The sequence below is a fragment of the Orbicella franksi genome, chromosome 2 (genome assembly GCF_964199315.1).
Source record: "Orbicella franksi chromosome 2, jaOrbFran1.1, whole genome shotgun sequence".
NCBI classification, from domain to species: Eukaryota; Metazoa; Cnidaria; class Anthozoa; order Scleractinia; family Merulinidae; genus Orbicella; species Orbicella franksi.
Genome location: NC_138146.1, coordinates 34,129,391 through 34,145,015, shown reverse-complemented (window position 1 = coordinate 34,145,015; position 15,625 = coordinate 34,129,391). Strand labels below are relative to the sequence as shown.

The window sequence follows — 15,625 nt, the reverse complement described above, 5'->3', positions numbered from 1 at the left end:
GACTCGCACCCACACCCGCGGCAGGCGGAATCGGAGTACTCGTCCGAGCCGGTGTCCCCCAAGGCGAATAATCTTCCAGAGCCGAGAAGTTGAAATCGTCACTACCATAAGAGCTCATTTTTATCCATGTACCTTTCTCTTTCTATCTTCTTCTCGGCGAGTTCTCGTTGTTTATGAACCAAATAATCGAAACCTTCACCGTTATATGCGTTGATGATGGACCGTACTTGACGGTAACTCTCGCATTCCGTGACCTGTCTCATCGGTTCGTAGTCCAGCTCGTGGGGATTCATGATGTATTTGAGCCTGTTTTTACACAGGTGAATGAATAGCGGAAACCACTCGACCTCGCTCCTCAACATGATGGGGTTGCAAACTGATGGCATCGGACGAATCCTTCGTCTTTTAACACATGGCTGAGAACGCGTTGATCGTCCTGACTGGCTGGATGAAGATCCAATAGCATGTAACCGTAAGGTCGATCGGTGACCTTGCGAAACGTGTCCAACACCTCTTGCCATTGCGTGGGAAACGATTGCAGAAGTAAATTTCGTATCCCCAACTGATCCCGAGGGTTCTTGAAGGCTGCGATGTAATGCGCGTTTCTGGAAATGGTCTTGGCGAATTTTCCGTTGGGGAATAGATCCTGGCACAGGTAAATCACCGTGATGTTCCGATGATGCGAGTGTTTGGTGAAGAGATCCAACACGCGCTTGTCGTTACCGCCCTCGTCCATTAGATCGTCCAAGACCAACACACCCCCGCCAGGAAACCATCGGGGTAACTGGTCGCTGTCGGGGATGCCTTCGTAAAACTTGACTCCACCCTTCTTGAGCTTTTGGAAACCGTCTTGCCACGATCCGTAGCAGTAGTGAATACTCTTCGGTGTTTGTTGGAACAAGTCGCCGTTCTCCAACAACAGTTTGGTCGTGAACACCGTCTTGCCGCACCCCGACGGACCCGCTATCAACAAACTCGACGGCGTGTGAAATTGAAACGCTTTGCGCCGTTCCATGATCTTGAAAAAATGGTCCAGGGTCTAGAGACGTTCCGTTTTTATCCGATCAACTTGACCAAGGTGGTCTTGACGGCTGGGATGCGTTTCAACAGACTCAAGAGGGTGGTTCTACGATTGAAACAGATGGGTGGTTTGGCGCGACTCTTGCGTTTCACGAGTTTCTTCGCCTGGAAATTCTTGGCGTACCACGCTTTTCCCTTCTTTGGAGCCTTTGGAGCGACTCTTCTTGTGGCTCTCTTGCGTTTCCTACGCACGGTCACGGTCGCTGGTAATGCACCGGTGTCCAGGACACTCATTGGAGCCGGTTGAAGAGCGACTCTTCTTGCGGCTCTCTTGGGTTTCCTACGTACGGTCACGGTCGCTGGTAATGCACCGGTGTCCAGGACACTCATTGGAGCCGTTGGAGCCGTTGGAGCCGGTTGAAGAGCGACTCTTCTTGCGGGTTGTGGTTGTTTTTTTCGGACCATGTTGAAAGCACTGGGTTGAGGCGTCTTTTTACCCGCTTTTCCGTAGCGTTTTTCCAACCTGGCTATCACGTTGTCCAAATGTCTATGCCCTTGAAACTGAAGAGCCATGACTACGCAACGTCCTTTTCTCAAAAATGAACGTCTTTTATTTCGAACAGCTTACTTTATAACAAATGACGCACTCCTCGGGAGGAACCGCACGTGTCCTGGTGACACGGGGTTTTACAAATCTTGCGCCAATCCAACTCGTCCACGATCAGACGTTCTAACATCTGCCCTACTTTACGATCGTTCTCCACAAACTCGTTTTTCTTAAAACGATTCAAGAACTCGTTCATGTCCCGACCTTCGGCTCGGTCGATCAGGAACATCAGGGCGTAATCACCGCAACTCTGACTGAACAGGGACTGTAGACTCTTGCCGTTGTGAATCTGGTACTTGAAATGACGGTCCAACCAGGCTTGGATCGGTCCGGTGGTGACGTACGTGTCCAACGGTAGACCGTAACTGTCCAGGATCTCGCACTTGTTCTTGTCAGCCCACAAAGCGATCCAATGCATGCCCGGTTTGTCGTGAGGGTCCGTGTTCACGATGTAAGCGGTCGGTCCCTCTTGAGGGACTGTCCTGGGAAGCCGATCGCAAGGGACCGTGCCGTAAAAAACACAGCAGAGCGACGGATTCGTCCGGGCCAAATAATCCAACTGCAAATTATTCAAGACTACTGTCTCCATTTTTTCTTCTTCTTCTTTCTTCTCACTGGTATACGTCGTAGAGGACGACTCGGTTCTCGTTGATCTCTATCATGTTCTCGAATTCGCCGTACAACAAGATGGTCAGGTTTGTGCCTGGATTGGCTCCAAAATCGATCACCAGACGCAGTTCACCTTCCTACTTGGGGTTCAACACTGGACTGTCCAAACATCCATTGGCCGTGTTATCAAATACAAACAGGTTGCATCTCTTGCCGTGTCCCCAGTCCTCTTTCCGGACCATGTTTCCTTTTCCTCTGCACAAGGCTCCCGAGGCTTTGAGGAATCTTTGGTAACCTCTCAGATCTTTACTGTCATCGTCGTGTTTGAGCTCCAAGGTCTCGTAGGGGTACTCTTCACCTCTCACCAGTTGTTTGATGGAAACGAGATTGAATTGTTCAAAACTGAACGGATTGACCGTCACAGTTCCATTGAAGGCCGTTTGTTTCATCAACACCACCACTAACCGATTAGGTAGCTTACTGTGGAAAGGATTGCTGCACTCGAAATGACGATTGTCATTGGGATGCGAGTAAGTACGAATTTCACCTCTTACCGTGGGGTAAGTGGCCACTCTTCCGCCTTTCATGCTGGTCATGAGTTCTCGGTACACCGAGGGAGTCACTCTCACTTGAGATAGGAACAATCTCACTTTCACGTCGGCTTCAGTCAGTCTGAGAGTATCGGAACCGGCCCATTGGATGGTCCACATAGCGGGGGCATTGAAGTACATGTCAATCTGGATCTGTACGCCGGGTACCAGTAACTTGCTGAGATAAAACACTTCCAGGTAAGGTTTGAACCTCAAGGTCACTTTCTTTCCACCCAAAAACTGAATTCGACTTTGAACCATGTTCTTGAGATCTTGGGATAAAGCTTTGTAATCGTTGTGAGCAGGATCCAACTTGTTGCCTGTCATCACGTCGCCTTCTCCGCGACTGGGTACACCGAGACAATTGTACCAACCCTCGGGTGTCAGGATCGATTCACCGTCGTCTCGGTCATGGTTCAATAGCGCTTCGAGGTAGGCTTTGTAGTGGTAAGTATCGGTCTGGGGACTGATGAGAGTCCCATTCAATCTCACATTGATCTGTTTGAAGAGGGTGTGGACCAGATTGTTGGCGAGTCCGACGGTAGTCGCTTGCGCTATATTACCTCCGGCAGCTGTCTTGACGGCCAACTCCACTTCGAAGAAACTCTCGTTCATGTCGATGAAGTCTTCTTGAGGATCGATTTGGAAGGTCACCGGGTTGATCCCCGTATTGAACGGATTGATTCTCACCTCACGTCGCGACGACATGCTGAGATCCGTAGGAGGCGTGGTGAACATGTCCAGGCGGGGGTTACGAACTCCCGCCGACCTAGCGTGAGCCACCAGGTCCGTCATCGTCGTCTACGTCGTCTTTTCCGTCTCCTTCCCAGTGCTGACTTTACCCAACGGTAGTCTGGGAGTTTTGAGGGTCTCTGGAAGAGCGAACCCCCTTTATACGTGCGTATCTCTCCGGGGAGACGTCTCACGCGTCTCGAGTAGATGGGAATCATGATCCAAACAGGTCTTTTCTTTTTCTCTTACCACCCAACACGCGTTGGAACTCTTCCGTCGCTTTACGTTTCCCGGAGCGTATGGCTCCCCGCTTCAACCCGGCGAGTGCACCTTTCCAATTGGGCTTTCCTCCTTGACCGCCCGAATTTAAACCTCTCAGACCCTCGATGGCCGTCTCCTTCAGAACGTCCTTGAGAATGCCGGGACCTCGTTTCTTGATGCCTTTCCAAACCTGGCCGAATATGCCAGACCCCGATTGGTATCCGTCGGGATGAAACCGTATCAAAGCTCCACCGATCATGATTTCTTAAAGTGTAACGTCGCGATCGTATTGCCAGCTCCAAAGGTCGTCAGTTCTCCTGTTGCCTCTGCCACTTGCACCTCTATAATGTCCAGTACCTCTTTGCGCACGGTAATATATTGAATGTGAGCGGGTTCGAAGTACTGAGTACCGGCGCCTTTTCGAATCAAGTTGACCTCTCTCAGTAAATCCGTGACTTGATTTCCCACCACGCCACTTCTAGCCACGTCCGAGTAGACGAGTAAGGATCGCGACTTGTTTCCCACCACCACTGCCTCAAAAGCCTCGTTCAGGTTCATAAAACGCCAATTGCAATGGATGCTGAGTCTCAAATATTTGACTCCCCTCGATGAAAAGGTTACGACCTTCCAAAAGACAGGTACCCCATTCGAGCCAATTACATCCCCATCGCGGACACTAAGGTTGGGAATTTCATCATTGAAGAATTCGAGCTGTAAGTTAAGTCCCAGCACGTAACCGCTGCTGCTCTTTTGGAGCCATCCCATTTTCATAGCCAGGTCGACATTGATGAGTAAGGCGGGTACATCCGCTCCGTGACGTACGATGTTTTCGTTGTCCGTGACCAGGTCTTCCCCGTCCCACTTGAACTTGATGTAGGTTCTCTTCCCGTCGTCTCCGACATATTTGGATCCTAATTTGGGTCCGTCGTGTTTGAAGATGCGTTGTCGCTCGAAAAAGGCGATCATGGATTTCATGAGTCCAACACCGTCCACGTGGTAAATCGCATTCTTGAGGTCATCCGTGTCGAAGTAAGCGTTTCCATACGAATACCCCTTGGATGTTCGAGGTTCAAGGCGTCTCCAGGCACAATAGAACAAGTTGACTTTCTTATCATGGTTCGACATCAAGGAAGTCAGCTTCACGCGGTCATCCGGCATGGCGATGCTAAACAACCCCACTTTCCATCCATGTCCCTCCAGGCGTAAGGGATTGGGTAACCTGATCTTGAAACTGTTGGCCTTGTTCTCGGGAAACTCGTTCTTACTGCTGTGACTGGGTAAAGTGATGTAAAAATCACTCATCCTCTCTCTTGAAATGCAACGTGATCGTGGTCACACCCGACGCAAAGTCCACCAGTCGTCCGTCTTCCTCCGACACCTCAGTCTCGATAATGTCCAAAACGCCCGTACGCACCGGTAGATATAGGATGTGTCTCGGTTGAAGGTCGACCACGTCCGGATCGTAACGCACTTGTTTCAACAGGTCCGTGACTTTATTTCCCGTCACCATACTCTGTCCCACATTCGAATACACGAACAAGGAACGACGCTCGTGACCGAACGCTTCCGCGTAACTGCGATCCAGGTCCGTGAAGACCCAATTGATGAAACAACTCAAATGTAAGGTGTCCGTGTCGATCTTGTAAAATAGTTCGTCCCCGTCGTTTTGTCCTATGATCAAGTCCGTGGCCGTGGGGACGACTCCATTGGGAAATTCTTTCCTCAAATGGGGTCCCAAGACGTAACCCGGTCGTCCGTTCTGTAACGTTCCCATCTTGATCCATTTCATCCTCTGGGCCAATTCGATGCCGATGTTCATCTGAGGGTAGACGCGTTTACCATGGATCAGGAGACTGCGGCACGTTCTCGAATTGTCCAGGACGCATTCTCCATGCTCGGCCCGATGCATGACCGTGTACAGTAATTCGTTGGGACTGTCTTTCTTGTACAGGGTCACGTCGACATCCGTTCGAGAGTTCAACCTATGCAGGTATCGATCTCGTATCATGTTCATTAACTCGGTACCACTCCTCGGCGTGAATTCCAAATCGCCTTCTCGCGTCACCGAAGAGACCCGCGTGTATAGGTTTATGGACGCGTTCACCATATCGATCCACCAGAATTCAAACAGAATAGATCTCTTCAAACCCATCTTACGCGTCGCGGACGGAAACGAGAGGTCGCTGATTCCCACTTTCCATCCCGACTCTCTCAACTGCAACGGGTTCGGCAGACGGTTCTTGAAACTTTGGGCCTTGTTGTCCGGGAACTCGCTCGTGCTGGCATTGCTCATCAGTTGCACGTAAAAGTCTTTCATTTTTTCGTCTTGGGCTTTTGGGTCACGTACAAGCCCTTTTTATCCACCCAACTGTCGTACTTGACTGGCCAACCTTTCCAGCGCACCAAGACTTTATCCCCTTTTCGTTTGACGATCTTGTCGACGCGGAACAGATCGTCGTCTTTCACGTTCACCTTTTGTAAATCTTGCGCGTAGAACGTGCCCTCGACCGCCGTACCGTCCCATTCTTCCACCTTGTACGTGATGACCTTCCCAGGACGCACTCGGCGTATCACGAACACCTCCTCGGTCCATCCGGGTAAATACCCTTTCTTGAACTGACGGAACTTCTTGTTCAGTCTCACACGATCCCCGACTTTGAGTTGCGGTTTCTTCAATGTCCCTTTTTTCTTTTTACCGTAAAGAGTCTCCCACACGTCCTCGCTATTGCCCAAAGTCACTTGATCGGGAGCCATCTTGATACTGCGATGATACGATCGATTGTACCCTCGGACCAACTCTTGTAACACGGGCACATACGTCATCGTATTCTTCACGGTGAAGTACCGGTACATACGTTCCTTCAGGGTCCGATTGAACCGTTCCACCAGACTGGATTTCGTATCCCCGCGCGTCGAAAAATGATGAATGCCTTTCTGCTTCATCAAATCCTGAAACGTCTTGTTGTAGAATTCCTTCCCGTCGTCCGTCTGGAGATTGATGGGTTTTCTACCGCCTTTCAGGATCTTTGCCATGGCTTCCGTCACCGCTTTACCCGTCTTGCTCTTCAAGGGCTGGACCCAGGCGTGCTTGGAAAACACGTCCACCACCGTCAAGAGATAACGATACCCTCGATTGTACCTCGAAATATGGATCACCTCGATCAGGTCAGCCGCCCACTGCTCGTCGATGCCGAACACCACCACCGGGACCGTGGGAAAACGACGACGTCTGGGTTTGTGCAGCGTGTACCCCAAATCCCGTTGCAGGACCTCGCGAGCGCGTCGTACCGAGATCTTATTGGCCTGGGCGAACCGCGTCAGACCGCCTAGACTACCGGGTCTGGAAGGATCCCGGTACCGTCCCAGTAACGTTCCGGTCGAAAGCGGCTTTTGACCTTTCTTCATAGTCGATAAAGTTTGTACACGCACTGTCTCCACAACTCGAAACGTTGCTCCCGTACCTCGAGATACTTCTTAAATGAATCGGGTTGCCGTTTCAACCACAAGATATAAACGACAAAACGCATCACGTTGGGTTCGACGTCGGTATGGTCAAACACCTCCAAAGGTGAATCGCTGACAAGGTCGGGGAGGGGTTCACCCTTACCGTATCGCTCGTAGACACTAGTGCACTTGGAACACAAGGTCGTCCAACACCATCGATCGTTCATGGTCGTACCCACTCTAGAGATCAACCAACTCAGGACAAGAGACATGAAGATTTGAACCCAATTCTTTATTCACACTTTCTTATATGTACAAAAACGTCGTGCCTGATTGGTTCTTACGAAAAGATCGACTCTGATTGGCTAAACAAAAAAGAAGGCGAAAAAGACTTAGTCCGAATCTGAAAAGTACTGGGCATAGTTCATGTTCTTACATTTCCTGACCGTACTCATCATCACAGTCTTCCTCAAAGGTATCCATGGCATAATATTTACAATTTCTCCAATCACATTTACCGGGTCTCCACTTCAGGGCTTCCTCCTCGTTCCCCTTCACATAGAATGCTTGACGCATACTCTCTTTACACTCACCACACAGGTCATCCTCCGCGGCCTCGATGGCACGGAAGAAAAACCGATCCTTCCACAGATCACGCTGACGCATGATATCGTAGATCAACTCTTCCAACTTCAGACATGTTTCCTTGTAAGTGCACCTATTGAACGTCAGTGTTTCCTTCACCATGGGACTCTCGTCGTTCTCCAACACCCGTCGTGACAGGTCACAAGCGAACCGCAAGGGTTCAAACAGATCACGGATGGCATCGGCCATCAGGTACGAGAGGTGATCCGTGGCGATTAAACAAGCACGCTCGGTGTCCAGGGTGGGATCCCGACAATGAACGAATTTGAATTGTCCGCTACCACTTCGGTACATCACGCGACACCACTCACCGCAGAACAAAAACACGTGTTTGTTCTTCTTCATCATCTCCAAAATCGTACCACCCCAGTCAGGACGACGTCTCATCAAGAGCTCGAAAGACCACAGACTATCGGGTATTTGACCTGACGGTTCGAAGAGATTGTCAAAAATGTACATGTCCACTCTGACATCCGGAATGGCGTCGAGATCTCTTAAAGTGTGTACCTTCAGATCCACGATCTGTTCCACGAGGTCCCGAATCTGGTTCGAGTTGCTATAGTAAGTCATCTTGACACCCTCAGACAAACTCGTTAAACTTCTTTCCTTCTCGATCCGCTCGCTTCGTGATATCCAAGCCCGACAAATGAGGATAGCAACCACGCACACCCCAGTCTATCAAGTGCCTCTGGAGCCTATAGTACAAAGGAGAGACAAGACATAACTCCAAGTCAATTATCCTCGCGTGTAACGGTCTTTCGCCTTCTTTTTCGACTCTATCCAAAACGTCGGAAGCTCGATTCAACTGTTGTCTCATCCAAAATGCTACAGGTCATCACCGCGTCAACAGCAAGTCGAGAATGATTCGCTGCGTCCCACGGGCTCCTTTTATACCCGCGCCGTGGATCCACTTTCACTCCGTGCTTTTCCCGGATCACGTGCCCACTTCAGATCCCGCCAATCGGAACGAAGACCGTCACATGATCCCATCACACCACACGTCACTGATTGGTTAAAAACGCCCATAAAGTCGAACCACGCATTCCATCACGAGTCACTTTTCAGCAGAAGTCGTCATGGATTCACACGTCGAACCCGTCAGGAAGAAGAAAAAATCGCCCAAAAAGAAACTGAAACTGCTCTTGCCCCAGAGAGTAGAAAGAGAAGTAGAAGGTAAACAACTACAAACCATGCGACGTGAAAACACCTTGTTGGGATACTAACTCGTTCTCTATCTTCTCAGACTCACCTCCTCGAACCGTGCAACTCCTGGAAGCAGCCCCTGAAGTGGATGCCCGAGGAGAATCCACCGAAGTCCAAGTGTGGGAGGAATTCGACCCCGATCAGTTCCTAGCCCAACTGAAACCCCAAGATCCCACTTGCCCGCGTTGTATGGTACCCCTGACATACGGAAGCGTGAAAACCCCAGACGGTGGTACCTGGGAATATTACCGATGCCCCTCTTCCAGATTCTACACCAAGTGTTATGTGACCTGTGGCGTCAAAGAGGTGGACGCTTACCTGAAACGCGTCGAAGAACAGACCCACCCCTGCTACAGGAACATCGACCCCGCTCGTTTCCGATGTCTATGCAGCAAATCCCTGGTCTTAGCCACCTCCCACTCCCAGTCCAACCCAGACAGGCTCTATCTCAAATGTCCCAAGCGTACCTGCAAGTTCTTTCAATGGATCGACGAATACCCACGAGGAGTCGCCGAAGCCATACTGATTAACGGACAGGACCCATACTAAGAAAAAACACACTCTGATTTTTTTATTTCACAACTATTTACACGTTGGGTAATCTATCGTTCGCGTCGATCATCGATCGCATTGTTACTTGGTCACATTGATTAAAAGTACGGTAATAAAAATTGATAACGTTCACATAGCGTTTCGCTGTTCTCTTCTGTCTCCGAGTCCAGTAGGTCTGGAAAGGCTCGAACCCGTAACACAGCATCAGTCTGTGAAACGTGATCCGGTCCACGGGCGGCTTCACCTTCACGTCCCATACAAGGTTCTTGTATATAGTACGGATCACGTTAAACAACGTTTTCGCGAAACACTTCTCTATTCTCCGATACATGCTATGACTCCGCGTCCAGTTCTCCCTTTGCACGTCCATGAAAAAGAAGATTTGGTGGAGCATCACCTCGAGCTGACTAGAGTCTTGGATGTGTATCATCCATCGTCGACCCGCCAACACATCCCGGATAGGAAAGTTCCTCTCCTCGTAAAATCGGGTCCAGGGTGCGTCTATCTGGTCGATGGCTTCCTCATACGTAATATTAGGCTTTCTAGGTACATGGTTTTGTAGTCCAATCTCTCTCAAGGCCATGACTGCGCTCAATACAAGTTCAAAAAACTCAGAGTGGCGAACCGACGACGCGGATTCCTTTTTATGAAGATCCGTCCAGCCAATCACAGATCGAGACCAAGTCACGTGTTACCCAGACCCAGGGGATAGGGGGGTATCCCCCTACCACCCCCTACTCACGGTAGGAGACTGGACACCATTTATACCATGTTTGGTAAGGGGTTACCCCCTCACGGTAAGAGACTGGACACCATTATACCGCGTGTATAAAAATGAGTGAGTGGGTCCGTTCGAGTCACTCTGAGTTATTCAACTTGTATCGAGCGCTCAAAAGAAGAAGAAGAAGAAGAAACCATGGCACAGGAGCTGACCGACGAGGAGATGAACCAACTGATGGATCAATATGAATCAGTGAGTATAACATGCACCCTATGTAAGAAAGTAATCTTTAGAACTCTAACCCTAATCTTTTTCATAGAATTACTGGGATTGGTTACCTCCCGAGGTGCAAACTTACATTCTCCATTTACGAGAGGCCCAGGCTCTCGTCGAGACACGCGAACGTTTAATCAGGCGAGAGCTTTGTAACGAGATACGCACCTTCGCCAAGATCAAAGCATCATGGGACCATGGCCCAATCAAAGTGGTTCAACGGATATGCCCACGAAATGGAAATAGGGAAATGCGCATGTACGGAACCTACGTAGACCAATACGACAGCTGTATAAGAACCGTATTGTTAGGGTTGTTTAGGCCAGGAATGGTACCCATAGAAAAGACTTTCATCTAACCCCGTCGCTTATCGCTCCGCTAAGTATGCTCATAATAGGTAGTTAAGAAATCGTTCCCACTCTATTGCAGAGTTACTGGGATTGGCTACCGGAAGAACTGAAGTGCTACGTACTTGACTTAGCAACTTGGCAAAGCATACGCGATAGAAGGAACAATAAACTATTGAACAAACTTCACAGAAGTATCTTGGATTACGCCGAACTGAAAAGACAATGGGGCCACGGTCACATACAAATCAAAAGACAGAAATATACACGTAGATTTAATTACGGAGGCAGATCTCATTTTCCAGCTTTCTATGGTTATTATGTCAACAAGCGTAACGAGAAAAAGAGACTCTATCTAGGAAGTAGTTTCAGGAAGGCATTAGATGTTGTCGTCTACTTATTGGATTACTGATAATAAAAAACTGACTAATTAAAAAAAAAACGTTGTGTTTGTTGTCTTTACAGACCAGACGGACCCACGACGAAGCCTTCCCCTTCGACGATGACCACTGGATCTTTGATCCGGCTCACGACCGAGCGACGCTCCAAACCGGAGGTGGTAGCAATACAAGCCCCCTCCTAGACTTCGACTTAAGACCCGTAGGCGCTCGACGTCGCTGGCGAAACGTCCTCAACAAACAACGGTACGAAGCCACGCTCAGACAACACAGAGACGTGACTCGCGATGACAATCTAGGCCAAGAATTGACTCAGGCCCTTCAACGATCCATCGAGCAACAAATCGCTCAGGATCCTACACTGACACCCAACTCCACGGTCCATTTCACCATGCAGTCCCGTGCCTTCACGCACGCCTTTCAATCCACCACCTTCACCGTGCGAGAATTCGAAGAAGGGAGTGAAAGACTAGCCACTTATCTCCAGTCTCTCGCGGCCAAACTCAACTCCAACGAAGAATTCACCCCCGACGACACGTTTACCATGGAAACCACTTTCATACGTACCCCGGGTCGTGGCAGCGGGAACGGAAAACGATACAGGCCGAGTTGCGCCGCCGTGCGGGGAATCGTCAAACGGTCGCGCGTGACCATCCGAAACAAAGACACTCTCTGCTGCGCTCGCGCCATCGTCACCATGAAAGCCCTGGTAGACGCCGACATGAATACGCGTGACCAAGATTACCACAATCTCAAACAGGGGCGACCCGTCCAAGAGCGATTGGCCAAAGACCTCCACCGTCGAGCCAACGTTCCCGAAGGACCTTGCGGCATTCCCGAACTGCAACAATTTCAAAAAGCGTTACCTGGTTACCAGCTCAAAGTCATGTCCATCGACCCACCCCACATGATCATCTACGCGGGACCCGAACCCTCGGATAAGATCATTCGTCTCATCAAAGAAGGCGATCACTACGACGGATGCAATTCGTTTAAGGGATTCCTCGGCAAATCCTACTTCTGCGACGAATGCAATCGAGGCTACGATCACGACGACTTTCGTCATCATCCCTGCCTCGGTCAATGGTGCACCGCCTGCAAACGAAAAGACTGCCCCGATTTCATCGAGAAAAAACGACCCCTAGCTCCAGGCAAGTTTCCCGAACCCACCAAGATCTGCCAATCGTGTCACAGACAATTCTTCGGAGACCGATGCTACGACGCTCACTCGCAAGTCCAGAGTCACAGCAAACACTCCATCTGCAACACTTACAAAAAGTGTGAGAAGTGTTGTCACGTCTACGAGCTTAAACGCAAGAACAAGCGAGGAGGGCGTCCCCGTGGTCACAAGTGCGGATGGGGCGAATGCAGCATCTATGAAAAACAAGTCTATCTGGAGACGCACCGTTGTTACATCCAACGCATCCCCGAAGACGAAGACGAGCCCAAAAAGATACGCGTGTCGCGCGACCAAGTCAACGGGCGACCCTTCGAAGAACCCGGACCCGACGATCCAGACACGCGAGTCTGGGTAGACAAAGACCCGCCCCTTCAAGTGTACTGCGACTACGAAGCCATCACCGACGCCGAAGGGAATCAGACACCCATTCTACTCTGCCTGGAAGACGACGAAGATGAGATATGCCACTCCTTCTACGGGCCCAACTGCACCGCCGACATGTTCGAACACCTCGAATCCCTCGCCGTCGACCAGGACGGAGACGAACGGAACGTCATCGTCCTCTTTCACAATCTCAAAGGCTACGACGGGATGTTCATCCTGCAACACTGTTACGCCACCCATCGAGAAGTCACCGACCCAATCACCGTCGGCACCAAGATACTGTCCCTAAAATCCGACAGATTGACTTTCAAAGATTCCCTCTGCTTTCTCCCGTTCCCGCTGGCCAACTTTCCCGCCACCTTCGGAATCCAGGAACTGCGTAAAGGATTCTTCCCACACAAATTCAACACTCTAGAAAATCAAGAGTACGAAGGTCCCATGCCACCGCGAGACATGTACGATCCCGACGGCATGTCCGCCAAAAAGAAAGCCGAATTCGACCAGTGGTACCAAGAGAAAGTCAACGACCACTACCATTTCGTACTAAGGGAAGAAATGGAAGCCTACTGCGAGTCGGACGTCAAACTCCTCAAAGCGGGCTGTCAAAAGTTCCGGCAAGAATTCAAACAAAAAGCCGACTTTGACCCCATGGAGAAATGCATCACCATCGCCTCCGCCTGCAACCGATTCTGGCGCAAGAAACTCGTCCCGCTCAACACCATCGCCTCCAGACCCCCGAGAGGATGGCACGGTGCCCGATCCAATCAGTCCGTCGAAGCCCTGAAATGGCTAGCCTGGCAAGAACACTCGTTGCAACGCACGGGTCAAGGCGATCGTATCCGCACCGTGCGAAACGGAGGTGAAATCCGACTGGACAATCATCTCGTGGACGGATACGATCCGACCACTCGAACCGTCTACGAATTCCACGGATGTCTATGGCACGGATGTCCACGCTGTTTCCCGACCCATCGAGACCGACATCCCATCTATCACGCCGATCGCACCATGCAGGAAGTCTACGAGGCCACACTCCGCAAACACGACCTTCTCAGTCGTCAAGGCTACCAGCTCTGCGTCAAGTGGGAATGCGACTGGGCCCTAGAAGTCAAAACCGACCCTGATCTCAGCCAGTTTCTAGACACGTTCGAAATCGTCAAACCGCTCGAACCCAGAGAAGCTTTCTTCGGAGGACGCACGAACGCCGTCAAACTACATCACGTGGCCGACGTGGCTCAAGGAGAGAAAATCAAGTACATCGACGTGACGTCGCTCTACCCCTGGGTCAACAAGGGAAGCAAATACCCCGTAGGACACCCGCAAGTCATCGTCAACCCCGACGACCAAGACATCCATCACTACTTCGGTATGGCCAAAGTGGACATACTACCACCTCACGAACTTTACCATCCCGTTCTACCTTTTCGGCACAGGGGTAAACTCACCTTCCCACTCTGCCGATCGTGCGTGGAACACGAAATGAACAAACCCCTCCTTGAGAAATCACATCGATGCTCTCACACGGCCGAGCAACGCACGCTACGAGGGACCTGGTGCACCCCCGAAATCGAGAAAGCCGTTGCCATGGGATACACGCTCATCAAGATCCACGAAGTCCACCATTTCCCGGAAAGACAACGTCGTACAGGACTCTTCGCCGATTACGTGAACACCTGGCTAAAAATCAAACAGGAATCCGCCGGCTACCCCCACTGGTGTCACACCCCCCAAGACAAGACACAGTACGTGCAACAATACCGCCAGAAAGAAGGCATCGCTCTCGATCCGGCCATGATCCAAAAAAACCCCGGACGCAAAGCCACCGCCAAACTCATGCTCAACTCTTTCTGGGGCAAGTTCGGCGAAAACCTACCCAAACCCACCACCGAAGTCGTCTACATTGCAGCACAACTCTTCGAACTCGTTTCCAATCACTTCAACGACATAAAACAAGTCAGAATCGCCCACGACGAAGCCCTAGAGGTCGTCTACACCGAACTCAAAGACAATCAACCCGATAACGGACGAATCAACATCTTCGTCGCCGCTTTCACCACCTGTTGGGCTCGACTCAAATTATACAGCTACCTGGAACAATTAAAACAACAAGTCCTCTACTTTGACACCGATTCCGTCATCTACTCGCACAAACCAGGTCAAGCCGATGTCCCGCTAGGCGATTACCTCGGAGAGATGACCAACGAGCTCGACGACGGCGACTTCATTACCACTTTCACCTCCGCTGGACCCAAGAATTACGGGTACAAAACCCACCAAGGCAAAGTCTGCTGCAAAGTCCGAGGCTTCTCCCTCAATGTACGAGGAGCCCAACAACTCAATTACGACGTCATGGAACAAAATCTACTCGACGAACTCACACAACCTCTCGAGGACGGTGGACGACGCAACATCCCCGTCGTTAACCCCAACTTCTTCTACAGAAACCCAGCCACCAAACATCTCAAGGTCATCACACGCACCAAACACTACGGACTCGTCTTCGACAAACGCGTCGTAGACACGAACACTTTCATGTCGTTTCCATACGGATACACACCATTGTAATTTTTTACTTCCTGTAAAATCAATAAAAAATCATCTTTGAAAACTCATTTCCTGTCTATCGCCTTATTTGGGCACGCGCGTGACCTGGGATGCA

General features: G+C 50.4%; 1 protein-coding gene across 1 annotated transcript; it reads right to left on the bottom strand.

Annotated features, from left to right (window-relative positions):
- Positions 1-346: 346 nt before the first annotated feature.
- Positions 347-1,276, bottom strand: LOC145469845 (uncharacterized). Its single transcript, XM_081453655.1, has one exon. The coding sequence runs from the start codon at positions 1,013-1,015 to the stop codon at positions 356-358; it is 660 nt and encodes a 219-aa protein (XP_081309781.1). The 5' UTR covers positions 1,016-1,276; the 3' UTR covers positions 347-355.
- Between the last annotated feature and the right edge of the window lie 14,349 nt (positions 1,277-15,625).